Source organism: Gopherus evgoodei, chromosome 2, assembly GCF_007399415.2.
Source record: "Gopherus evgoodei ecotype Sinaloan lineage chromosome 2, rGopEvg1_v1.p, whole genome shotgun sequence".
NCBI classification, from domain to species: Eukaryota; Metazoa; Chordata; order Testudines; family Testudinidae; genus Gopherus; species Gopherus evgoodei.
In genome coordinates, this window is record NC_044323.1 from 61907747 (window position 1) to 61934213 (window position 26467).

The window sequence follows — 26467 nt, forward strand, 5'->3', positions numbered from 1 at the left end:
TTTTCTAGAGCTGTAACACATGGTTTTGCTACACAGTGAGGGAGATAATGGACATGCTGAGCTGTCTTGAGAGCTAGATTTTAAGACCAGATGGGACAATTATGATCAGCTAGTCTGATCTCCTGCAGAACATAGGCCACTGAATTTCACGAAGTGTCTCTTGTATCAACCCCATAACTTCTGGTTCAGCTAAAAGCATATCTTCTAGAAAGTCATCCAATCTTGATTTAAGCTGAAATGGCAGAGGGAGAACAGGGAACCAGGAACTCGGCATGCACAAAACTGTTAGTATAAAAGTTATAGTTACAACTTCTAACCTTTGTAACCAAATAGTAACTCCTTAGTGCAGCTTTCCATGGTCCAGGACAAGAGAAAAGCAAATTTATATGGATTTCGGTTTTAGGCATTTCTTCCAATTCTTTTTTAAAAAGAATCATTTTGAATGAAAAATGCAAGGCCCCCGATGCAATCAGCAAGCTACTTAAAATGAACACAATTAGGGCTGTCAAATAATTAAAATTAATTGCAATTAATTGTGTGATTAATCACACTGTTAAACAGATTACCATGTATTTCAATATTTTTGGATGTTTTCTACATCTTCAAATATATTGATTTCAATTACAACACAGAATATAAAGTGTACAGTGCTCACTTTATGTTTATTTTTGATTACATGTATTTACACTGTAAAAAACCAAAATAAATAGTATTTTTCAATTCACCTAATACAAGTTCTGTAGTGCAGTGGTTCTCAAAACTTTTGTATTGGTGACCCCTTTCACATAGCAAACCTTTGAGTGCAACCCCCCTTATAAATTAAAAACACTTTAGAAATGTAAACACCATTATAAATGCTGGGTGCAAAGCAGGTTTGGGGTGGAGGCTGACAGCTTGTGACCCCCATGTAATAACCTCACGACCCCCTGAAGGTTCCCGATCCCCAGTTTGAGAACTCCTGCTGTAGTGCAAACTCTGCCATGAAAGCTGAACTTACGAATGTAGAATTTTGTACAAAAAAACCTGAATCCAAAAATTTTACATTGTTTTATTTTAGATCCTGCAAGTCCACTCAGGCCTACTTCTTGTTCAGCCAATCGCTCAGACAAACAAGTTTGTTTACCTTTTCAGGAGATAATGCTGCCTGCCTCTTGTTTACAATGGTACCTGAAAGCGACAACAGGCATTCTGATGGCACTGTTGTAGCAGGCATCACAAGATATTTACATGCCAGATGCGCTAAAGATTCATATGTTCGTTCATGCTTCAACCACCATTCCAGGGGACACGCATCCATGTTGATAACGGGTTCTGCTCGATAACCATCCAAAGCAGTGCGGACCGACCCACACTCATTTTTCATTATCTGAGTCAGATGCAACCAGCAGAAGGTTGATTTTCTTTCTTGGTGCTTTAGATTCTGTAGTTTCTGCATCAGAGTGTTGCTCTTTGAAGACTTCTGAAAGCATGCTCCACACCTCATTCCTCTCAGATTTTGGAAGGTACTTCAGGTTCTTAAACCTTAGGTTGAGTGCTGCAGCTATCTTTAGAAATCTCACACTGGTACCTTCTTTGTGTTTGTGAAATCTGCAGTGAAAGTGTCCTTAAAATGAACAACATGCGCTGGATCATCATCCAAGACTGCTATAACATGAAATATATGGCAGAATGCAGGTAAAACAGAGCAGGTGACATACAATTCTTCCCCAAGGAGTTCAGTCACAAATTTAATTAACATTTTTTTAAATGAGCCTCATCAGCCTAGAAGCATGTCCTCTGGAATGGCATTTGAAGCATGAAGGGGCATTCAAATGTTTCGTATATCTGGCACATAAATATCTTGAAATTCCGACTACAAAAGTGCCATGCAAATGGCTGTTCTCTCTGTAAATAAGAAGAGGGCAGCATTATCTCCTAAAAATGCAAACAAACTTGTTTTTCTTAGCGATTGGCTGAACAAGAAGTAGGACTGAGTGGACTTGTAGGCTCTGAAATTTTACATAACAAAAAAATCTACATTTGTAAATTGCACTTTCAGGACAAAAATTGCACTAAAGTACTTGTATGAGGTGAACTGAAAAATACTATTTCTTTTGTTTATCATTTTTACAATGTAAATATATGTAATAAAAATATACAATTTGATTTCAACTACAACACAGAATATATGTGAAAACAGAAAAACATCCAAAATATTTAATACATTTCAATTGTATTCTATTGGTTAACAGTGCAATTAAAACTGAGCTTAATTTTTTTGAGTTAATCTTGTAAGTTAACTGTGATCAAATGGACTGCCCTAAACACAATCATTACCACTGCAATCAAGAGAAAACAAAGGCTACGTCTACACTACAGACCTTAGAGCGGTACATCTGTACTCCTGCAGCTGCATTGCTGTAAGGCCTCCTGTGTAGCCACTCTGTGCTGGGAGTAGAAAGCTCTCCCACTGGCCTAATTAAACCAACCCCAATGAGCAGCGGTAGCTATGTTGGTGGGAGATGCTTTCCTGATGACATAGTGCTGTTCACACTGCTCTATGTGTGTATGTGTGTACATATATAATTCATATCAGTCAGGGTTGTGTTTTTCACCACTTTCCGACAAAGGTTTTGCTGATGTATGTGCTAGCGGGGACAAAACCAAAAAGAGAAAAGCATTATGGTCATACACCAGGCCGATCAGCGTACAGTTATTCTCACATAACAAAAGCTGCATTTTGTTAACCGTAACTATTCTTTGGATTTGAACGATATGTAAGGGGACAAGTTCGTACTGAAGATTTAGAGTGATGAGAAAATATTTGCCTTTCAGTGAAGAAGAGATAGCCCCTGGGGTTAGCTACTCCACAGGGTCCCAAGGTCATGGAAAGAAGCTTGGGAGCAGCTGCAGGTCTCTGCAGAGAGGTGACACAGGCAGCAGACAAGTGTCTGTGCTGATACACAGCAATCCTCACACCTTAAAATGATCCAGGCACAGTTGACTGCACAAAGATTATCCAAACTACACTACTCCAAAAACTGTTCAATCTGGTATCACAAATTTCAAGATGTAGACATTGGTTAGTTTTTGCTTTTCTTTAAGATTTGATTTCTGGTAAGAAAATGCCTCTTTTCAGAATAGGATACAACAAAACAAATCTTACCCAAAGTCTGCCTTTCATTCTCAATGTCGTTACTTAGGTTATCCTCAGAGATGTTATCACTTATATCACTGGCATATGAGTCATCATCCGATACCTGGGGAGGGAAGGAAACAACATACATTTATATATATAAATAAGTTTGCAATATGCTACTCTTGACAACTGTTATGATCATTTGTGAAATTAATGGAAGAAAGATCTGTATTGTTTGCACTGTTTCTGTGTTGTATAGAAGCAACAGGCAAGCCTAAAAATACGAATAGGTGTGCAGATCAGAGATCCATCACTAAAAAGATTTCAATAAAATAATTTAGTAGTGATTTATGAAGGCAAAACTTGTTTTCTTTGATCCTGAAAATTTAGAGAGGCCTTTCTTGAAATCTGGTCTTATCAACTTTTTGGAATTTCATGAAACAGAAAAAGTTTAAAATTGCATGCTGCAAAGTAGCATCTGCCACAGGTCAATCTACAGGTGCCCCAAGAAAAAAAAACGTACAAATGCACAACTGTTTGATAAAATTTCTTGCAACTCCTCTAGGACGACTCAAGACAGACGCTGCAAAACTACATTCCTTATACTTTCTATTTTAAAATCAGGCGTGCAAGCTACATTGCCTGTTTTCCCTCTTCAGCCACCTCCCTTATACTTTATCTTTTTTAAGAGTAGCAAACAATTAAGTGTATGTGACTTTAAAATCCTCCAAAATATTTCATTTGTGGTAGATCAGCAAGTTTGCAATTACCATGCAGAAAGATGAAAGGTTAAATATGTTGAAATAAGCTACATCAGAGAGATAGTCTGATATTTGTGCTCAGACCTCGTTTTCTGAAGAACTTGCAGACAGAAGGACTTCTTGAGCATCAAAAAACTCTGACAGCGAGTCCGTGACAGACAGTCTACTTTCATTGGAGAGCTGGTGAACCAGGCTTCGACTTCCTTCTCTTGCATTTTCCTGTTTAAAATAAATGAACGGCTTTTAGGGAAAAGTATGGTAATTAGCAATGTGCACATGTAGGTACAAACCAAAAGATACATGACTCAAAGAGAGGGCTTTAAATGTTGCCACAGATGAACGCATGCACCCTGCACAGTTTACTGTAGGAAGCATGCATTGCAGAGAGGGGACAAGCTACCAAGTGCAGAAGAAGAATCAGACACACAAATGACAAAGTGAAGCTCAGTAATGTGTATTTTGCAGAATTAGTTACTGCTCTTGCATATGCATTCCCCTCCCCGCCAAGAACAGCTGTTAAAATGTTACAATAGTCAAGTGATATGTTGAGCTAAATGTATGTGCATACAAGTTGTACATAGCTTCCCCATGAAAGGAAAGCAACTACAAAAACTCCCTGTTTATTGATGTGGACACAACAGCAAATGAGGACAGACATATGCATGGAATTAAGCAGCAGCCACAACTTCTATTAAACTTTAACACAGGAGAGAGGCACTAGCCAACCATCACTCAGACTCTCCTATAGCAGGCACCTATTTGGTTCCAGTGCAGGGGTTACAGGGCTCCTTACCAAATAACCCACAATGTGGGGTGGCTCTCTCTCCTCAGCTTACCCTCCCCCTTCTCCCTCCCCCCAAGGAGGCAGCTCTCTCAGAGTCCTAGCAGCCTCCCTACCACAAGGGGGAGGGACTTTGCAGCAAGGTGGGGACCTCAGCCCACAAGGTCTTACCCTATTACATGAACCCAAGTTCCATCACCAAAATCCCAGGACCTTTACCTTTGGGAACTCTTCATTTTATTCTCAACTGCACTAGAAACCAGCCACAGGGGGCACCAGCAACTAGCCCCACCCAGTCATGCAGCCTGTTATCACAACCGCTGCCCAATCCATGCTTGCACATGTTGTAGCCACACGTCAGCATCTCCATCTGGCCATTATTTCCAAAAACTCCTGGCTGATTGTAATGGATGTGACACTAAATGTAACAGACTCTCCCCTAGCCTCTGCAAATTAGTCATTTATTTCCGCTCAAGCCTTGTTTAAACACAAAATGTTCAGTGCATTGGCATACAAAGATTTACAGAAGCCAAAAAGTATTCTGAGGGTCTCTCTTTCCTAGCTCTCTTTCGGCTGCTAGGCCACTTATGCAGTGGTAGTACTACATCCAGTCTTCATGTGCAGCCTCCCATTAATGAAGAATATCATATTACCAAGGCTACTTAAAGGAAATAGCCTTTGCTGTGGGATTCATAGCAGAATTTATAGATTATAATGGGGATTTGATTGTCTTGTACCACAGCAAGTCTTAAACAGTCTTTGTGTACTTGGCACAGTGATGCTATTGGCAAGCTAGCGATGGCAGGAGAAGCACCAAGGGACTCATTATTTTAGACTATCTACTGGGTACAGAGAGGGAAAAGAAGTGGGTAGGAACCAGTGTCCTTGTTCTCAGTACCTCCACAGCTATTGGAGAGAACGGCAAGGGGACTCACTGAGCATGTTACTGCCCTCAAATTTCATTCTGCATATACCTATGATTATTGTAAGATCCGATATAGTAGAACCTACTTAACTAACTGGTAGCCTAATAAATGGCTGCCCTTGCTTAGATAACTGTCAGGAAATACACTCAGTGCACTGAGTGTTAGTGACTGAGCACAAGATAAATAGCACACATCTTCCCCTTATTCCATCATCTAGGGCCGAGTTGCATTGCAAGCATCTACCACCTTCGTCTGACCAGGGCAACACCAATGTCCAACACCAATGATTACCACCTTCTTCGATGCAATTCAACCATTGCTTCCTCAGGGTCTCTTTTCCTACTTCCCTCTCCTGCTATGCTATCTTCCCCAGGTCCTCTTCATTCCCCATCGATATGTATCCAAACCAGCAAAGTTGTGCTCCCTGGATTCTGTCAGCCACATCACAGACTTTGTGAAATGAAAGCATTAGGATGGAAGGCAGTCACTCTCTCTTTGTGTGACTCTTTATTGCGTGAAAATCTCATTTCAAACACCTGTAGCAATTGGCCCTGCCATCTCTTTACAACCCATGCTTCTGAATCAAGTAGCACTGCACGGCACACCACTGTTCTATACAATTAGGCTTTTAGTCTCAGTGGCCTGTGCTTGTCATTCACGAGCCAGCACTCTCCAGTATGGACTGTATCTCACATTCAAGCTTGCCATCTGCTGTAACACAGCCACCGAGGTACTTGAATTGGCCAGTTTGGTTTAATGGTACTCCATTAAACTCTATATCCAGTTTCCCTGTGGCATTTTATGGATCCAAGTAACTTCAGTCTTAGGCACGGGATGGAAATGAACATGACTACTTAGTAAACCATTGGTATGACCAGCTATTTCCCCATGGTCTTACTTTGAGGACGCCCTTATTGATGCATCATTTGCATAAAATAGCTTCTCACCTTTTCCCACTGGGATGCTTTTGCTGACGTAGTCCATCAATATGGTAAACACGAGCAGACTGAGGGGTCAATCCCCAATGCAGTCCAACTTTCACTTCCAAACATGTTTTGGAACAAGCTCCTTTTAATCATCATGCATGCACCATAGTTATTAAATTATCAGAAACTCCATATTTCCTAAGCACTGGTACGAGCATCATTCTGTCCACTTTATCAGGTGCCTTTTCTAGGTCTATAGAAGCCCAGAAGTGATCCTGTTGGTACTCTAGCCCCTTCTCTATCACTTGAGGAATGACAAACATGGCATCTATGGTTCCTCATCTTTTCCTAAAGCTGAATGTCCTTGTATGAGGATGGCTTCCACCACTCTCCTAATCCTAGCATCTAAGATATGCTCCAGTACCTTCATCCCGTGCAGCAGTAACTTTAATCCATAATAGTTTCCACATTCACAGATGCTTCCCTTCTTATGTATTGGGATCAAGATAGACTTGCACCAATCTTGGGGGAATCTCTTGTCTTGCCCAGACTGTTTTAGCCACTCTGCTCATCTATTTTATGCCTCTCTCTAACCCAAGATTTTCACCAGGTCCACCGTCACCTCATCAGGTCCCACTGCTTCACCGTTCTTTATTTTCTGGACTGCATTTCTCACCTCTTCATTATGTCAGGCTCAGGCACCACATTAGGCTCACATATGGGCAACTCCACCTGAAAGTGGGTTGCCTCATTTCATAAAGATTCAGGGTATTGTTTCCACCTCTCCTTTGCTTGTTCAGGTGTTACTAGCAGTCTCCCACAGTTATCATTTACAAATGGCATTGCAGCACCATCCTCCTTCTCGCTGAATCTCATTTTTGCAATGCTACAGTAGTCTTTTTGCCAGCCAACTGCAGGTCGTTTACAAGCTCATTTTACAGGCTGTCTAGGGCACAGTCTTTGGCCTTCACTGCCTGCTTGGCAGCTTGCTTTGCTTCTCTGTATTCACTTTCACTTGTACTCTAGATTCGTTTCTTTTTCTTTACGCACCATTTTCTTACTTCTGATTGCTACCTGCACTTCAGGAGTCCACCACCATTCCTCTTTCTCCCTTCTTCCCTCTCCACACCCCATCTTCATTGTCCACCTCCACAATCCATGTTCTTTTGAGGTGGTTCCACTCCTCTTTGGATGATGCCAAATCTGTTTCCAGCTACCAACCCTGTACTGCTTGCCCAAACTTCACTGCTATTCTCCATTAACTCCCTACACTTACTTTGTTTCTTTTGAGCTGATCCTCCTTTTGAGGATAAAAAGCACTACTAGCCCAGTGTTATCTGCAGATATATTTGCAATAGTTTCCAGGGGTCTGACAGCAGGACGTTTTCATTCTGCAGCTTCCCTATTTTGTTCTAATAATCAAATCTCATATGTTTAAAAGAATGTTTTAGTGCTTTATATTTTTAAAGGAATGCATTAAGAACGTGAAGTGCACTAATGCCACATAACCATGATGTCCTGATGAATTTGGAGGAATGCTTAATTGAGGTGTGTTGCCACTGGAGCTTATGCCAGTCAATAAGATTCTACTGTACTATGAAATTCTGTACAATATCAGTGAACTAACATACAAAACAGCACCGATTTTACTTATACAATTGTGAATAAAAGAAAAAAGGGTATAACTTCACAATAGTTAAAGTTTCATAATCTTCTCCTTTGTCAGGAGGTGGAAGGTATCTAATAATCAATGTCTTACAGGAAGACTAGGATAACTGTTGTTCCTGGGACTGCGTACATGACTGAAAACAATATAAAAAGCAACAATATGAACTAATTAGTCCCATCTGAGAACATGGTAGTTTCTTACAATTTACTATGTTGGAGTTTTATTTTCTCTTCTTTACTTCATAAGACTCCAAGATGAGCAATGAAGTCATGAGCTGCTATATGGACAAACTAAACTTTTACCCTAAGCCTTGAGAAACTAGTTCCTCCCCCCCGCCCCACACCACTGGTTTGATTTCTACAGGATCTATCATCATAATTTGTTACCAGAGTGTAGAGAGCATAGAGAAGCTGTCACTGAGTCAAACCCCAGTGACACCATACGGTCAAAGTAAAAATAAGTGCCATATTTCTGGAGTACACCTCTACCCCGATATAATGCTGTCCTTGGGAGTAAAAAAAAAAAATCTTACCGCGTTATAAGTGAAGCCACATTATATCGAACTTGCTTTGATCCGCAGGACTGCGCAGCCCCACCCCCTGAAGCGCTGCTTTACCGCGTTATATCCAAATTCGTGTTTATCAGGGTAGAGGTGCATAACCATTGCCAGAGTGCAACTGGAGCTTGAGTAAGACATCCTGCCAATTTCTGGCATCAAGAGACTTAGGATGAATAAAGTTGCCCATGCTATGAAAATTCAATACTTTTCAGCAGGATATCATCAATTAGCACCCTCCAAATAAGTTAGATTTACCCTGAAAAACGACACAGGAAGCTTAGAATGGCAAAGTAGTAATATCTTTGAGTGCACTTAAAACCAAATTTTGTACAGTGGCCCTTTCTTACCACTCCGACTGCTCTAGAGTTCACTGATCTAACAGTCTTCCAGAACACATTTAACTAGAAACGAAACAGGTCCAGTGTAAGTGCCTTGCTCCTTGAGCTAACTAGAACAAAGCCTGAGCTAAGTTATGGACAGTTGGGAATGAAACATTACATAAATAAGAAAAAAACCCAAACTTATTTAGGCATCTACTGCATGGTACATACATTGCTTCAGCACTGACCCACTGTCATGGCAAGGCCTTTTATGTATTAATAAGAAAATCTTTTCAAGACTAAGAGTTGGTCTGAGATAAGCAACTATCCAGAAGAGCTATTATACATTTTTGAACCACTGTTCAAATTCTCAGGGGGATAAAAAGCAAAGGCCACTAGCACAATCAATTACACTTTAAAATCTACAAAGTGTGACCAAAATCCAGCTCAAATAGTACATTATACCAAGACAATTGAACCGACTGAATGATGAAATAAATGTCTTAAAAAAAAAAGGAGGAAATAAATACATTACAGAGGATATAAAACAAAATGCAATCTCTCATTCAACTTCTAATGAAACATTCACTGTACAATCACTACAGAAATTTCTTTGATGTAACATTTAGGAAATCCACCAGAAACAGAACAGGAACACACATGCACACACACTCTGTTTCCTTCAAGAGGTAACTTTTTGATTTATAAGTGACATTTGAGACATGTAGGGGACATCCTAGCTACATACAAGGAAAACTAAATTGCTAAAACTGCTCAAATCTCATTTTTTCCATTTTTTTTAAATAATGACCCATTTTTGCATATTATTAGTACTTATTTAAAAATATAACTAGCCCTTAATGAAACACTCTGGCAGCTGATGTTCTGTACTAACAAGGAGTCAAACCAAATTCAATAGAACAAAATACATCCAAAGCACAATACTTAATGTATTTTACAGTAAAAAGTTACCCTTCCCCTTCTAAAATTATTTGGCTTCTGTGTTAAAGCTGCTATACAGGTATCAGTAGCAACTAGGGACCATGAGATTGATCAAGGAAAACAGACAGCTTTGAGAGAAAATAATGCCAGATAGAATGATGGGGTGACTTTGCTCATGCTTAAGGCACCAAAAAGCAATGGAAGTGTTTAGGAAAACTGTTCTAAATTAATACTGCACAATGCCACACCATGTGAGCCACACACGAGGGAAGAGGAGCTCCTTTTGCTAATACAACTCACTGTATGGGGAACAAAGGAACGGGACAGTACACAGCTATGCAATAGTCTAAGTCTAAGAGTTTGCAGTAACAGACACCACTGAAATAGGAAATCCATACCCACCTTCACCAGATCGGGACTTGATTTTGCATTAGCTGCTGAATCAAGGAGCATAGACTCGGCATGTATTCTGTGTAACCGGTCTTTAAGATCTGTGTTTTGTGCTATGGCCTGGAACATTTAACAAAAAATATGGGGCCATAAAGTTTTCTTAGCTAATGTAGACAGTGGCTTTATTATGTAAAAGGGGCAGAAGAAAACTTTGAATGAAGTAGAAAAAAAGAAAGAAAGTCACTAGATACATGACCTGTTCTTGATCCTGCATTTAGTAGATCACAAATGCTTCAGACATCGCTCCTCTCTCAAACACGAGTTTTTTGGGGTTTTTTGGGTGGGGGGGGAAAGAATTCAAATAAACAGAATGGGGAGATGGGAAATCTTAGGCCACCAAAGGCTATATGCTGTTTTTTTAAAAGTTTAGATATTATTTTATGGGTTATTTTTCCCTTTGAGGTCTCTTCCTCTATCCCCCTCTACAACCTATCCTCTCTAATCACACACTGTTAACTCAAACTATTTTCCCCAGAACTATAAAGCTGTGCAATTAGAAACATGCATTTCCCTTTCAGTCTGACATAAAACACTTCCCTTCACTTGCCACTGCATCCAGACTACTGGCACTTTTCCTAAAAGTCATCCTCACAGCAGCCATACAGTTGGCTTTGCTCCTATAAAACTGCCCCAAATCAGCTTCCTTCTGCTGCATCTCAGCCTGTGGGTTATAAAAACTACGCAACTTGGGCAGGGATGGAGCAAGCAGTGTTACAGAGCATAGGACAGCCCTTATGCACCAGAGGCCAAGCGTGTTTCTCCAAGAAAGAACTCTAGTGATGGCAGAGGGACAGTTCCATTGGCAGCATGGCTAGAACACTGGGGAACAGAAGTGAAAGTGAGGAAAGGCACTTTTCATATTTTAACACCTAAATTCAACATTAGGTTTTGTTCATGTAGTTTGCGCAAGATCAAACAGGATGATGAAGTGAATGGGAGTAGCTCTGTCTTCCTCAAACTGAGAAAGATACTGTGACTTTTAGTGCAATTATTTTATTACCAAACATTTTGAAAAAACATATATACAGTATTTCATTTTTTAAATTCGTTTTCACTAACAGTTAAAACACAAATTTCTCCATAACAGTGATAATGGAATGCCCCATTCTATACTCCATTTCAGAAGCAGATATCTCTTCAAATAAATAAGTAATAAAACAAAGGTGATCTATTATCCAAAGAGTTCTGAAAAGAAACTGCTTATATAGCATGATAACACTATCAAATGGGAATGTTTTCTTTACATTTAAACATGAGTTGGTAGATTTTAACTACTGAAGTAAAAACAGAAGGGGAGGCTAGTTCACTTGCTTCAGTCAGGATGCCTCAAACAAACAAACAAAAAACCTTATACCAGGTACCTAAGACCCTGACAAGTATTTCCTCACCATTTCATAAACAAGCTAAGTTATTAATTTTAGGAATGAAACATTAAAAGGTTTGCAGAGGCAGTGTGAAACATTTCCTTCCTGATATTTACACTTCTGGTAATAGAGCCTTCATTAATCATGACTTCTGAGTGTGTGCTTTCACTGCAGAAACTGGATGCCATTGAAACTCAATACCTGGCAATCACATCTTTTTGGCGATGGCCCTGGTTAGTTCCCAAATGAGTGCTTTTGAAGCTGAACTTACAACACAAAACCCTTTAAACAACTTCACTAATAAACTTGATAATAGGAAATAAACTTTCCCTTAAACAGCACATAGAACATTTAAATAACTAACTACACCGCTACCTTGATATAACGCCACCCGATATAATGTGGTAAAGCAGTGCTCTGGGGTGGGGGGGGAGATTGGGCTGCACACTCCGGTGGATCAAAGCAAGTTCAATATAACACGGTTTCACCTATAACACGGTAAGATTTTTTGGCTCCCAAGGATGGCATTATATCGAGGTAGGAGGTGTACATAAAATTGGTTTTGAGGGGTTTCAAGGGAAGCATCAATGCCAGACAAAATGTGAAGTCTACAGTGTAATCTAAGTGGGTTTGATGGACTAGTGGACACACCATTTCCCAGAAAGGAAGTTTTCAGCTAAGAACATTCAATTCTAGTTCTTGCATTTCCACTAGCTCTGAACTGTCTGGGGAGTAACAAACTAAGTAATAAGATAGGGCAGGTTCAGATAACAAAAGCATATATCCTATATATTAGTGCAACCCAAAAAATAAAGTCATTTTAAGGAGCATATGTATGGACTGCCTCTTGGACACACTCACTTTCAAAATGTGGAAGACTGTATATCAGCTGCATAATGTGTGGTGAATGTAGACATGGATAGCTAGGTGGTCTCTGCATATATGTGATGTTGCCCAAGACCGCCCAACCCCAGTGGCTGATACTCACCTGGTTTAATGGTTATGATCCTTTTGGAAACTGGATGCACAGAGATGATTGCAATGGTGTATAAAAGAAGCTTCCATCATCACAGATACCAACATTTTGAGACATGTCTGACAACTGATCTTTTGGGGAAGCTGAATGATCTGTTTCTGGAGTCTGATTAACCCTTCCTCTCTTAGTCTGTAAGTATTATGAGGCCTCCTGTGGTGTATTTCCATTCTGAGGCTGGATAGTCTCTTTTAGTGTCCTGTCTTCAGGTTTGTGTGGATACAGTACTCTGAGAGAACAATTAAGGCTTTGGCTGTTGGTTCCCTGGATTCTTGAACAGATTTGGTTCATCCTGAAATTGATAGAGCAGAGGGCCTGACAATGTCAGCTTAATAATGACTGCCACCAGTGCTTAATTTGTAATGAAAGAGGTGCTGGGGCCAGGGCTGGCTCCAGCCACAGCGCGCCAAGCATGTGCTTGGGGCGGCACATCGCAGGGGATGCTCTGCCGGTTGCTGGGAGGGCGGCAGGAGGCTCCGGTGGAGCTGCCGCAGGCGTGGCTGTGGACAGTCCGTTGGTCCCGCGGCTCCAGTGAACCTCCCGCAGACACGCCTGCGGCAGCTCCACCGGAGCCGCGGGACCAGCTGACCGTCCGCAGGAATGCCTGCGGGAGGTCACTGGAGCTGTGGGACCGTGAGCAGCAGAGTGCCCCCAGCGGTGTGCCGCCGTGCTTGGGGCGGCGAAATTGCTAGAACCGGCCCTGGCTGGGGCTCAAGCAAGTTTTTTATATTCATAACTGATTTAGCAAACTGAGGTGTGTCGGGATGCTGCCCTGGCAAAAATTCATTACTGTCTGCCCCTCAGTAGCTTTATGAAGCTTTTGGGGTTTTGTACAGGTATAGGTCTAAACTGTATGAGAAATAGAATCTCATAATGACCTCCCTGAAAACTGGAAATGCTTCTGGCAGGCCCCCTGCAGCAAGGTAATAGTCTCTTGGGATTTTGCAGTTACTGCTGATCTTGCAGTTTCCTATTTTGAATCTGGATTTCTTTATCCACTTAATAAGGTATTGGGGGTTTAGTATAACCATCACTCTCCTGGGTCTCTTCCCATATGAAGAAGGTGGAGCAGTTCCAGGAGACTCTTCTGATCAGATGGGTTCTATGGCCCTGAGAGGAGTAGAGGCCATCTATCTTTTGGAAAGTTTGATGTTTGTCAGGGCTGAGTGAAGTATGGAGAGGGAGCTGGGAGGAAGTCTAGCACATATCCTTGCCACAAAATCTCTAAGACCCTGGTGTTTATTGTTGAGGCTGTTCAGCTGGATCACAAAGAGAAATGCCCTCAATTCTCTCTTTAGCCTCACTCATATTCTCCAGTTACTGTGCAGCATTTTTTAGTCAGGAGGAGGAGGAGGGGGAAAGACAGGGGGAAAGACTGGTGTTCTTGTTCCAGGATTTTCATTATTGGATATCAAACATTTTCTGGGGAATCTCTGCTACAAATACAGCCAAAGGACTGTTTTCTATAACTGGGTTTGAAATATTTCCATTGGCTCTTAGAATAATTTGACAAGGATCATTTGCATGTTTCTATATTCCTTGCCAGCACTTTCTCCAGTGTTTCCTGGAGATAGCTGTCTCTTTTCAGTATCTCATCCAGGAACAGGTGCAGCTGAATTTCTGACAACCCTATTATGGAAATGACCACCAGGCAAACCACCTTTCATCTGCAAGCTTACAGGAATAATGACTGGCTTTTTCAGTGAGTCTCTGATGTCCATGGTCTCAGCCACAGTAGCCTCCCCTAACCACTGTTTTGCAGACCACAGCCCTGGGGGTGAAAAACACTGCATATATTTAGTGTCTTATGAAAAATGTGGACACTAACATTATCCATAAAAGGGCAAAAAAATCTTCTGGGTTGATGAGAGGTCTGTATTTTTGAGATTTCACCAGTACAACACCACTCTTGCAAAGCAAGTAGATGTCAGTATTTGATGATGAAGGCCTCAGAGTCCTTAAAAAGCATATTTTCAGTTCTTGCGTGAGTATGTTTACTAGAAAGAAAAATGACCTTCTGATGGGAGCACTATGGCCCCAGCTACGGAAACCATCACTGAGTCTTCTTTCAGGATCTCGACCAGATTTTTCCCCCTTTGATCCTGGATTTCGGACACCTCCCTTGTTTACTCTTCTCCTTCCTCTTCCACCAAGAAATTCCTCCTCTGATCTATTCATGATCTTTTGAGGGGGGAGGGGGGTTGGGAAGAAATAATGGAGGAGGGAAGACAACACAGACACCACCAAGAATCAACAAGTTGGAATTCAGAAGGTAGGTATTTATCTTTCCCTTTCCCCTTCAACTGGCTGGATATACAGCACTAGCTATTACTAGTCTACAGTGTCACATAAGCAAGGGACAGGAAGAAAAAGAACTGACATCTTAGCTATGTATCCTCTTCCTGATTTTCATGGTCCGCTGCAGAACGTTGTCCTTCTTGTAGTGTTCAGCCCAAGGAGAGGGATTTCTCTTTGATTATTTGCTCTTCTTGGTCTGTTTGTGAAGGACAGGATTATTGCCTTCTCAGCAGGAGAGAGTACCTTCTGTTTGTGAGCGGAGTGTCTTTTATAGGATTTAAGGTAGGAGTGAGTTTGTCTTTCAGCCTTCCTCTCTCCGGAGCCAGGAAGAAAGTAGAAGCAGAAGCGATTTCTCTCTCTTTAAATCTGTCTGATCACCTTCAGAGCCTACTACTCTGAGCACCAGGGGCGGCTCCAGGCAACAGCACACCAAACGCGTGCCTGGGGTGGCAAGCCACAGGGGGCGCTCTGCTGGTCGCCGCGAGGGTGGAAGGCAGGCTGCCTTCGGCGGCATGCCTGTGGAGGGTCTGCTGGTCCCGCGGCTTCGGCGGACCTCCCGCAGGCAAGCCGCTGAATCCGCGAGACTGGAGACCTCCCGCAGGCAAGCTGCCGAAGGCAGCCTGCCTGCCTGCTTGGCGCAGCAAAATACCTAGAGCCACCTCTGCTGAGCACTTAGCTCAGGCTGTCCAGAAATCCCTTTCAACATCTTGGTAAGGACTGTGGGGATTTTGGCTGGTGCTCTCTTTAAAAGGAAGAAGGTCTTAGCCAGGAAGAGTTTTGGTACTTCGATCATAAACTGCTGCGTTCTTGATGTGTACATCCACCCTTCCAAATGCCTGTAAAGGAAGCACCTGACTTTTTCCTGAACATTCCCTGCTGCATGGGATGATCGGGTTACTGCTGTAGCATCACTCTCTCTGGCTTTACAGGCTGAGAACAGATCTCAGTGGATTCTGAGCTGAGGAGTGTGGAACTTCACAGACGGAGCACTCTTTTCGGTGCAGCATTCCTTTCTTTTAGCCCTATTATGCAACAGCAGGGGATGGGAGCTGGTAGAGAGTGTTTCACAGGGAAATCCAAGAGGAAGCAGCTGAAGATCAATATTTAGCCTTTTGGGAAAAGGTTACACACTCAACTGACTGTTCACTCTGCGCAGAGAGCCTAAACTAAGCATTCCCCCCACCCCTTACAGATTTTAAAGTAGTAAGAAAATAATTCTGGACAAAGACAGCTTGTACAGCTGTGACCTATCTAGCTGTCAGAAGCAGGTCTCATGGGAGCCAAACAGAAAGGTGTGGTTAAATGAACACAGCTGGCATGCAAGAAGCTTCAGCTGCCTCTGGTTTCTGTGGAGAGAGGAAGCAGCTATCAGGGATGCTATGAGCTAGAAATTCTTTCCATAAACAGAGATTCTGGAAAGTGAATGGTAGTTATCACCTATGCGAACTCTAGCTGTGCACCCAGTTCTATCAGTTCACCCACAGTAGAGTCACCACTGCCTCCAATCAGAAGACTGCAAGATAAGTTACAATCTAAAAGAGTGGTAATGACAACTCCCTCTTTTCTGAAGATCAACCACTGTGAATTTCAGGAGTTTGATCAACAGTCTTGGGAGTGGAAATCTCAAAATCAATCTCAAAGTGACTGCTTGAGACTAAGCTGGTGCTAGTTCAGGGGTTGTATTTTATAGTAGCCTCTTCTTCACCAGAATCCAGTGAAGAAAGTTGATCAATGCAAAATTATAAACAAGCATTAGAGAAAGCAGAACTACTGTTTTTAGTTGCATTTCAATTTGTTTAGCAGGGGCAGCCAAAGGCTTCAGCTGGCCAAGAAATGACTTTAGGCCAAAGCATGGTGTGCAATGCCTGACTGCTGTAATACAAAACTTCCCCACATCTTGGTGGTAAAAATAAAATAGAAATTCTAAAATTAGAGTCTGCTCTCTGACCGTTCTATTTATAATGCCACACGGCTTCCTAATTTCACAGCTAGGATTATGAATAATTTCACAGCTATGATCAATAGGGTTATGCAGTTTCCAACAGCTATTTATATTGTTAGTATAATATGAAGCACCAAATTAGAGAAAAAAACTAACTCTGGATCACTGTCAAACAGCAGATCTGATTTAACAGAATATTTCCAATACTTAATAAAATACACAATAGATTAACTTTTCACAGTAATGTCCTGTTGATTTGAGGGCACTATCCACATCTCCAAGGTTTGGAATAAGTGGATTATATGAAACACCAAATACATAGTTTGTTTGCTTTAGTATTAATAAGATATGAATATAACTCAAGATACTGAAGAATGAGAGATTTTATGAACAGTTACAGCCAATCCCTCTGAATTTCACTGAGCTTGACATATTACTTACGGATGATAAGGCATTCTTCAACCCAGCTATTTGTGCAGATGGAGATGAGGCTGCATCATGTTCCAGCAGCTGCTTCAGTTTCTCTCTTTCAACTGAGATTGTACTAAAAGCCGACTTTAAGGTGAAGTAAGCTTAAAAAAATTAAAACAAAACAAAACAGACAGTTAGAAAAATGCCACCAGATGTATAGTAAGTTGTGAAACATTTCAATGCAGCTTAATATACAGTGACAAACAAGACTTGTGGGGACAGAGCACTAAAGATAGGCAAGGTTACCCAAGGTTAAGACCTGGTTTTTTACTAGGAAAAATGCTTATTATTAAGGCTCTACTTGAACTGGATGATTGTCAAATAATTACTGCTGAGTTATGGACAAGACATAGAAATAAGTAAAGTAATAATGGACTTTTATTAATTATGGTCATTTGGAAAAGCCAGTGAAGACTTTTTTTTAAGAAAAAATTTGCTGGTACAATAAAACCCCTCAAATGTTATGTTATGCCTGCTAATTTTTTTGATAACCAGACATTTTGCTGCAAGTATATTACAGTTAATGCACGGAGTTGACAATGGGAGCCTTGGCTGTCAGTTGCCTGGGATGGCTGGGGTTCCCGCCATCAGCCAGCTGGCTGGCAAAATTGCCTGGGTAGAAGCCTAATATTGAAGAATCTGCAATTTCCACAATATTGCAAATTAAGTATTTATTAGATGCCAAATGCCCTGTGCTCCTGTATTTTCAGAGTCTAAGTATTATGATTCTTTATTATAAATGGTAGCATTGTAACTGCAAGTACTACAATAACTTGCTTCCCTTCCTCAGTATGGATTTAGTCTCCAAACACTTAAGGATCTATCCTACGTTCCTTGAAGAAGTAATATTTCCAGTGGAAAAAATCAAGGAGACATGCTACCTGGGCTAACTGATTCACAGGGGAAACAATCCAGCTGTGGACAGGCTATTAGTTTGTTCATGAACAGGGCTCGGTGGTGTTGGGCCATGCTGTATTTATCGGTGTGGGGATATTTCAATTTAAGTTACAAGAACTAAATGGACCAAACTACAAGATATTGAATTTGTTTAGTAGGTAACTTGCATGCTATGGAAACTTCACACTTCTATTTCCATTCCTACCCCTGTGTTGTTAACTTCAAGCGTTCACAAATCATGAGCAGGCCCCAAAATTTAATGAGATCAGCTTAACAAGCATAAGACTTCAAGTAGTAATACATTTTGGAATCCTTTTATTTGCCTTCTGTTTTTTTGAGGGTACATGGGTTAATTTTTTCCAAGCTTCTTTTCAACCGGGTTGGCCAGAAACTTGTTAAAAACACTGCATAAGAATTACAGCATTCATTTGATTCCAGGAGCTGGGGATTTATGGTAGGACCAAATTTCATGAGACTTGCAACAAAAGTGTGAGAGTTGGCAACACTGCATTCACGTGCTCACAGAGGAGGTGGGGGCCTATGATTTGAGAGAAGTGAGGATGACAGAGCCAAAGGAAAAGATAAATGGAGAGGAAAGAAACTAGCTCTATCAAGGGTACGTCATCACTGCAGAGTCAGCGTGGGCAAATCGGCACCCGGGCCAGCCTAGCTCATGTGAGAGTGGTCACATTGCAAAGTTGTGCTTAAGTTACTGAGTCAAGACTGGTGCTGCACTCATCTGTATGTATCACTAGGACTTCTGGGCACACATCCCATGGTTCTGAGCACTGCAGTACGTTAAACTGCTGAGTGAATCGTAGGAGAACTTGTCTGTCCTTCTAGGCATATGGGGGTCGGGGAGGGGAAGAGAAATTGTGGGAGGCATTGGAGAAAAATCAGTTCTTGACTGGCTCAGCCTCTGTCCTCACTGAAAAGTGGACAGGTTACCATCCCAAGTTAAAGCTTCACCCAGGCCTGTACCACTGGCTGGACCAGTTAGCTGGTGGTATAAACCACCACCTCAGATCAGGGGTGTGGATGGGAGAGATGTTGGGGTAACACACGAGTAAGAGCCCAGGTTTACACTGCAGTGAGAAAAAAAGCTCTAAAAGGGCTTGATCATAAAAGGGGATGAACGTTCACAATTCCCAGTGACCATCAAAACAGAATGCTGTACGCTCAGCCCCTACTGGGAGGAAACCTACAGTGCTGTACAGCCAGCTCTGTCTATGCTGTCAGTGCATTTTTTGAGTTAAAACCAAGGGATCAGACTTAGGTACTGGGTCCAAGAGACTTGCACTCAAGATTTACAAAAGGGACTAGCGGTTATAGGTGCCTAACTTGAAAAATCTTTGCCTATAGTTACGACAAAGAGAAGATACCCTAGTCATAATTCTAATTACTTTGTGGGTCATATGCAGTGCAAAGCCTATGGAAGCCATTTATGAAATACCACTCGTAATTTTACAGTGGTAACTAATAGCAGAGGAATAACTTATCACATGGAAAGAAATGGAATGTAGTGTTCTAACAGCACTGTGCAAATCTGATTTCCAACCCCTGTGAGATATACCAGAGCAATCTTCTTAGCATATGTGCAGTGTGCCTGAGACGGTTCTGTCTGATGTAAAAAATCCTCTCCTCCATTTAAAACATTATTTTCCTATTGCAGAAGTATAGATGAGGCAGTGTGAAATAAAGCAGCATTAACATAAAAGTGTTACATACCCTTCATAAAAAAGGGTATTAAATGACACTGAGCCAACAATCACTTCAGCAAAAAAACAGGTCTAGCACTTGGGTTTCTAGCATAAAGCCTATAGCCATGATACATATATTTTTATTTCGAAGAGGGCAATATTTCTGCCCCAATTATCTCAAGGAAGAAGATTCTTAAAACATCTTATTTGGTGCTACTGCATTTTAATAAACATATCTAATTTTGACCCATTTTATTTTGCAAAGTTCAATGGTGAGAGAGTTCACTTATGTAAATACAGTATCTAAAACATATCTCCACCACAGGGGAAAAACAAATGAGGAACGTTTATGATAACGTCGCAGCGTGGCCAGGGAAAGTGGGTTTTCTGTGAGATGTCCTTATTAATGGTGGAACACTTCAAAAAAAGTTATTTAATTTCTCGTTCATAAAATACTAATAAAATAAAATGCCAGATCCTTACAAGGACTTTCCTTACCCTCCGCCAAATAAAAAGATACTGCTAGGGTTGTGACAGTAGATGGGAGAGAGAGAGCATAGCTATGGAAAAGAGTTTTTGCAGAGAAGGCTGTTCAGTGGCAGCTTGAGCTAGCCCTCTGATTGCTTACTATGATATTTTACTGTTCTGTATTCACTAAAAATAGGTTACTACCACAGCAACCCTTGCATCACAAACATTAGCTCTGAAATACTGAGAATCACCCTGAATGCATACTGTGTGTGTACACGCGAGTGAGAGAAAACACGCGCACGAGAGTGAGCAAGTTGGCACTCTCTTGCTCATACACACAGGTACAATATACTGCCGCATTTATAGAAACTGATTTTAGGACAACTGCTTCTTCCCAGGATAACAGAGTCTCGAGCAACTACATATGAAACTGAGGGGAAAAGGCAGGCCACCATCATTCAACAAGGAGTGAAAGTTCCAACAATTCCATTTAGACTGGCTTATTACTCTGAGGTCACTGGGTTTGATGGGGATCTGCCCTTTAAGAGAGACCACTGGAGTGTATTATGAACTGAAAAGCAGCTAAAGGAAAATCGAAGTCAATTGAAAAGGAATCAACTTAAAAAAAATATATACATGAAATGAGTTTCAATTTATGTATTACGTATAGAACCCTGCAGATCTGCGAATATTTGCTTTACAGCCACGGATTGTAGATCAGATGTGGATATACATTTTGCATTGCACAGGGCTCTAATTATGTAAAACCATAGCATTTTCTGGACTTGGACAGGGCTCAGACTGTACTCTGGTTCCAAATCTGAAGTTTTGAAGAAAAAAATTTCATAGTTAAGCTACTATTTTAATGATCTGAGCCCACCGCATTTCAGTGCCTATCACATCTTGGGAAGCAGGGGGATGGGATGCGAAGTTATCCAGGACTCAAGAATTTTTACATAAGCCAGCCTCAGATATATCACTATTATTTTAGCTGACACTTCACATAGCCATAAAAGAAACACATAGAATCTCACTCACCTTTATGTGTAATGTGACACAAGTCTTCTTGCATTTTAGAAAATTCTGATGTTTCACAGCCAGAGTAATTTTTCTCTTCCCCAAAATCTATTGTAGATAAATTAGGATTGGAAGCATGCAGTCGCATGGGGGCAGAAAATACTGTAGGTACCTACAAGGAGGATATTTACAGTTGGTAAAATATGACAAGTCAAAGTTTTACATTCACTTTGCAGACAATGTACAATCATGCCTTAGACAACAACATGGGAGGAACAGCTGTTGATCAGCAATGGTTTTTTGCATGCCTCCAAGAAGATGGGAAGATGACATTGTTTAACATCTCAGACGAACGTGGAGAAGAAAGGCAAGAGTCTGAGAAGAATGGTGGACGTGTTGTGATCGGCGCAGTCTTAATGACAGCTGAAGACCGATTGATCCAACTGATCCAGGTGAATACATTTGGCAAACTACAGAATAGGAGAGAGCATGCTCAAAGGTTTCAAACTTGGAGATGTGACAAAAATTTAATGGAAACATTATTTTTGGTCTGGGGAGTGTTGTAGAGAATTTTGTTGTACCATGGTTTAAACTTGTAACTCCCCAACAACATGGATTTGTGGAAGCCACTAGGTAAACAGACAGTTAAATAGTACTGTAAGATTTGCAATGGCTTCTGAACCCAGAAATGGAGGCTCAGTTGAGACCACGTGTGAAATCTTGACCACTTTGAAATCAATGGGAATTTTGCTATGGATGTCAAAGTTGTCAGGATTTTGCTCAATGACTATTTTGAGTCCCGGGGCACTGTGAAATCCAATCTCACATATTACGTGATTTAGAAGGATTCCAATTTCCTTACAAGTGCTAGAGCAAGAAAGGATCAATAAGCAAGTAAGTATTTTGAGAAAGTTGGGTTCAGGCAGGAAAAAGACTGTTCCCGTTACCTGCAACATTCCTTTAGTGTCTTTCCCAATTACTCTAGACCGCCACTTCCTCTGAGTTCTTTTTTCCTTTTTTGGACTTTCAAAAGATCCACCCTTTTAACAACACAGGGAACAAGAACAACAATAGGTGTCAAAATAATACTGCTAAGAAGAATCAACATCTTGACACCCCTCCCACTTCCAGGAAGTACAGTATATACTCATTCATAAGCTGAATTTTTTTAGTAAAAAAGGGAAGCCTCAGAGAAGGGGGGTCAGCTTACCAACGGGTATAGAGAGGGAGAGATTGGACACAGCCCCTCCCCCCAACAGAGGGAGGAAGGAGAGGCAGCACACCCAGCAGAGCCAGAAGGGAAGAGGCGGGGCCAGAGTCTCTGCTTTTGGCCACACTGCTCTCCCCGCAGCCTCCAAAGCAGCTGCAGGGCCGTGCCGCCCAGCGTGCCAGAGTATCTCCAGCTAGGTCAGAGATATCTTTCCCTGGCCCTCCCTAGATAAGGTGGGAAGGGATGGGATGGGATGGGATGGTGAGGGGAGAGAGTGTGGGGGGTCCTGGGCTAGGGGTGGGGTCATGTGGGGGGTGGTCACAGGGGTTACTCCCCTGACCCCCAGCTTCTCCCCCACAAAAAAAAATTTCCCCACCAGTTGCTGTCCCGGCTCATCAGGAGCCAAAGTTTGCTGATCCCTAAATTATAGGGTCAGCTTATGAACGGGTCATAAAAAATTTCCATTTTTACTTATCCATCTTTGGGCAGGGGGGTCGGCTTATAAACAAACCAGCTTATGATCACGTATATACGATAAGTTTCACAACTGACCTGCATGGCATTTATAGCAGGTGCCGAACATGTCCTATGGAGAACTTCCATGCTCTGTAACAGCTGGCTCATTTCCATTAAATATGTGTGACAATACGAGAGATCTGTTTTGAAAGAGAAAATATTTTCAGTTGCTCCCAAGAAATGGAGACATGGGAAATAAATTTTTTACATGCAGTTAAAGTCTTACTTTGATTCACTTGTTTTTGCAGTCTAGTTTGTAGAGAATTGGTGTCAGCAGCAGAAAGATTGTTACCACAATTTGGTATTAGTCAGCCCCCTTAGTGGAGAGGGCAATGATGTCACAGGCTTGGAGACCGTACCCCTAGGGGTGGGTCCTTCTAGGTCAGGATAGAGGCATATTGATGGCGCAAACTTGAACTGCTGCTTTTCACGTATTTTTGTTCTATAGAGAAATAACTTCAAAAGAAGGTCAAGCTCTTGGACTGTAAATATGTCTGGCACTTGTGATGTTCACCAAGGCCCAAATTTTTAAAAATGGCTAGGAATTCTGGATGCTTCAATTTCTGGGTGCCTAGTTTGAGACACCTCAAAGCCTGATCATCAAAAGATTGGTGCCCAAAACTTTCTGAAGAAGTCAGGCGCCTTTAAGAGGTCTCATGTTGGCTACCCCAAAATGGAGGTACTCGAAAATTACTATCCCTTTAAAATGTGGACATAATTCACTTAACCAAAAAAAAACAACAAACAAACAAAATAAGAATGCTACCACCATCATTTTCAGAGGTAAACACTACATGAGGACAGTCCTTACACAGTCAGTCAATTCCAGTTACATTCAGGAAATCTAAAATAACCTAACAGTTTAAAGTTCCTTCGGATAACATTACCTTTTGAGCATTTTTCCATATCCTCAGAAGACTGTAGCCAAGGGGGAATCCTGGCCTCACTATTTGGACAGGAAAACTGTAAGCTACTTCCAATTTGCAGTGAATTCTGTTTTGTCATGCTGCCTGCCTGTTCCAAAGAAACAGAAATGAATTATTAATACAAAGACAATCTATTATTGTGGTGAAGATACATTATGGCATCGAGATACAGAGGACCAGGTTCAGATACCGGTGAAGATTACATGCACCAAAGGTGTCACAAATATATGAGCCAACAAAGAAATACACATTTTTTATTTAATACCACCCCTTATGGATATGTGAAAATCTGAATAAGGGAGTGAGCTGACTAGCAGCTAACAGCAACAGAAAGGCAAATACAGACGAAAATCAACAAGAGTGAGGTTTGCTGAAAAGTAGATTTAAAAAGGTTTAACACTTGAAACCAGAGTAGTAAATTGAATAACACATCATCTGCCTTTATGTTCTCCCCATTTCCGACTCAGCAAAACAAGGAACAAACCACGAATAGTTCAAATGTTAGGAAGATTTTAAAGAAAGGGGGGCAAGTTTCACCAGATGTTATTTGAAGAACTGACTAATGTTCATATTCCTATGTTTAAAGGTGGTTGGTTGATAATACTCTTATCCTATCTAGAATAACTGCAGAAGAACTTCTTATTTATACAAGTGCCTAAGCCTTTTTTGGATCCCAGTAAGCTTTTTACCTTCAATAGAATCTTGGAGGAGCAAGTTCCCCAGGCTAATTTATAAGTTTCATAAAACATTTATTTTAAAATCCATTTTAAATATGTTGCTTCCTTTGAAATTTCATCATGTCCCCCCGTTATTCTAGTATTATGAGAAAGGTTAATTGGAAGGGCCTAGATGATCTCTATCACCTATTTTATATTCTGCTTTCATGTTACCTCTTGCTCAGCCCCTCTCTAAACTAAGCAATACAAGCCTTAAAGTCTCTTCCATGCCTCTATATTAATAAGCTTGTTCCCTTTCTTTAGTCCTTTTTACTTATGTGGGTGGGAAGAAAACTGAACACTATATCAATTGACACTATTGATTTCATATACTGGCATTAGAATAAGTATTAAATACACCTTGTTTAGTCAGAACCAAGACAGTAAATATCAATTAGTAACTATCATTAATTCATGTTTACAGCTGCTCTAGTTCTTTAAATCACTGAAGAAAGCTATAGCCAGCCATATGTATTAAACATGTTACTCACCTTTTGGAAAGTACAGATGGAGTTTATAAAGATGTACAATTTAGAACAACTTTGTACTTTTACTTTCCACATTTACTTCTCCAAAATTCGTAACATGAAACTTACTTTTGCCCTACTATTCAAATACAAATGCGGTGGTGGGGTGAGGGGGAAGTTGCCAAAAGGAGACAGGGAAGAAAGAAGCAAGCGCTTTTATAGCTCAATCTAGCTGGACACACTGACTTGCAAAGAGAACGTTAACCCTAAGGGCTGGTCTACACTACGGGGGAAAATCGATCTCTGATACGCAACTTCGGCTACGTGAATAACGTAGCTGAATTCAAAGTATCTAAGATCGAATTACTCACCGTCCTCATGGCGCGGGATCGATGTCCGTGGCTCCCCATGTTGACTCCGCAACTCCGTTCGGGTTGGTGGAGTTCCGGAATCGATATAAGCGCATTCGGGGATAGATATATCGTGTCTAGATATATCGATCCCCGAGGAATTGATTGCTACCCGCCGTATCGGCGGGTAGTGAAGACATAGCCTTAGAATGCAAACATTCTACAAGCTATTAAAATGTGTAATATTAACATTGACCATGGGCCAAATCTTCTCGGCATACCTCCACTGACTTCAAAACTGGGTTAATAAATTGGAAGTACACTAAAGTATTTCATATTAAAAACAAACAAGTTAGGTTATTGTACCTCTGGTTCTTCAAGTTGTGTTAACCATGCAAGTTCCACTCTTGGTATGCATGTGATCAGATTCTTTCAGGCAGCAGCGCCTGTTGGAGGAACTGCTGTGCTCTAGATATCCTTACATTTTCCCCACCCTGCGTTCATAAAGGGTGGAGTGGATCCTCAGTTTCTTTGCCAATACAGAATCCCAGAGAAGTAGGTTTCTGCAGCAGTGGGGAAGGAGGGCAGTTCGTAGAATCCACACAGATAACACTTCAAAGACCCACAGGTACTGTAA

General features: G+C 41.2%; 1 protein-coding gene and 1 long non-coding RNA gene across 10 annotated transcripts in view; one reads left to right on the forward strand and one right to left on the reverse strand.

The window, feature by feature from the left end:
* Window positions 1-26467, forward strand: part of LOC115645751 — a 952243-nt gene that overhangs the window by 391439 nt on the left and 534337 nt on the right. The gene's annotated exons all lie outside the window — the stretch shown is intronic.
* Window positions 1-26467, reverse strand: part of OSBPL3 (oxysterol binding protein like 3) — a 132682-nt gene that overhangs the window by 36852 nt on the left and 69363 nt on the right. For 7 of the 8 annotated variants that reach the window (XM_030550786.1, XM_030550790.1, XM_030550785.1 and 4 more), the window contains exons 7-14: window positions 24259-24385; window positions 23408-23511; window positions 22593-22685; window positions 21667-21817; window positions 17531-17661; window positions 10405-10512; window positions 3964-4098; window positions 3146-3239 (exon numbers count right to left, since the gene is read on the reverse strand). In XM_030550786.1, coding sequence (XP_030406646.1) covers window positions 3146-3239; window positions 3964-4098; window positions 10405-10512; window positions 17531-17661; window positions 21667-21817; window positions 22593-22685; window positions 23408-23511; window positions 24259-24385 — 943 coding nt within the window. The remainder of the gene's footprint in view (window positions 1-3145; window positions 3240-3963; window positions 4099-10404; window positions 10513-17530; window positions 17662-21666; window positions 21818-22592; window positions 22686-23407; window positions 23512-24258; window positions 24386-26467) is intronic. The other variant, XM_030550793.1, reaches the window with a different exon arrangement.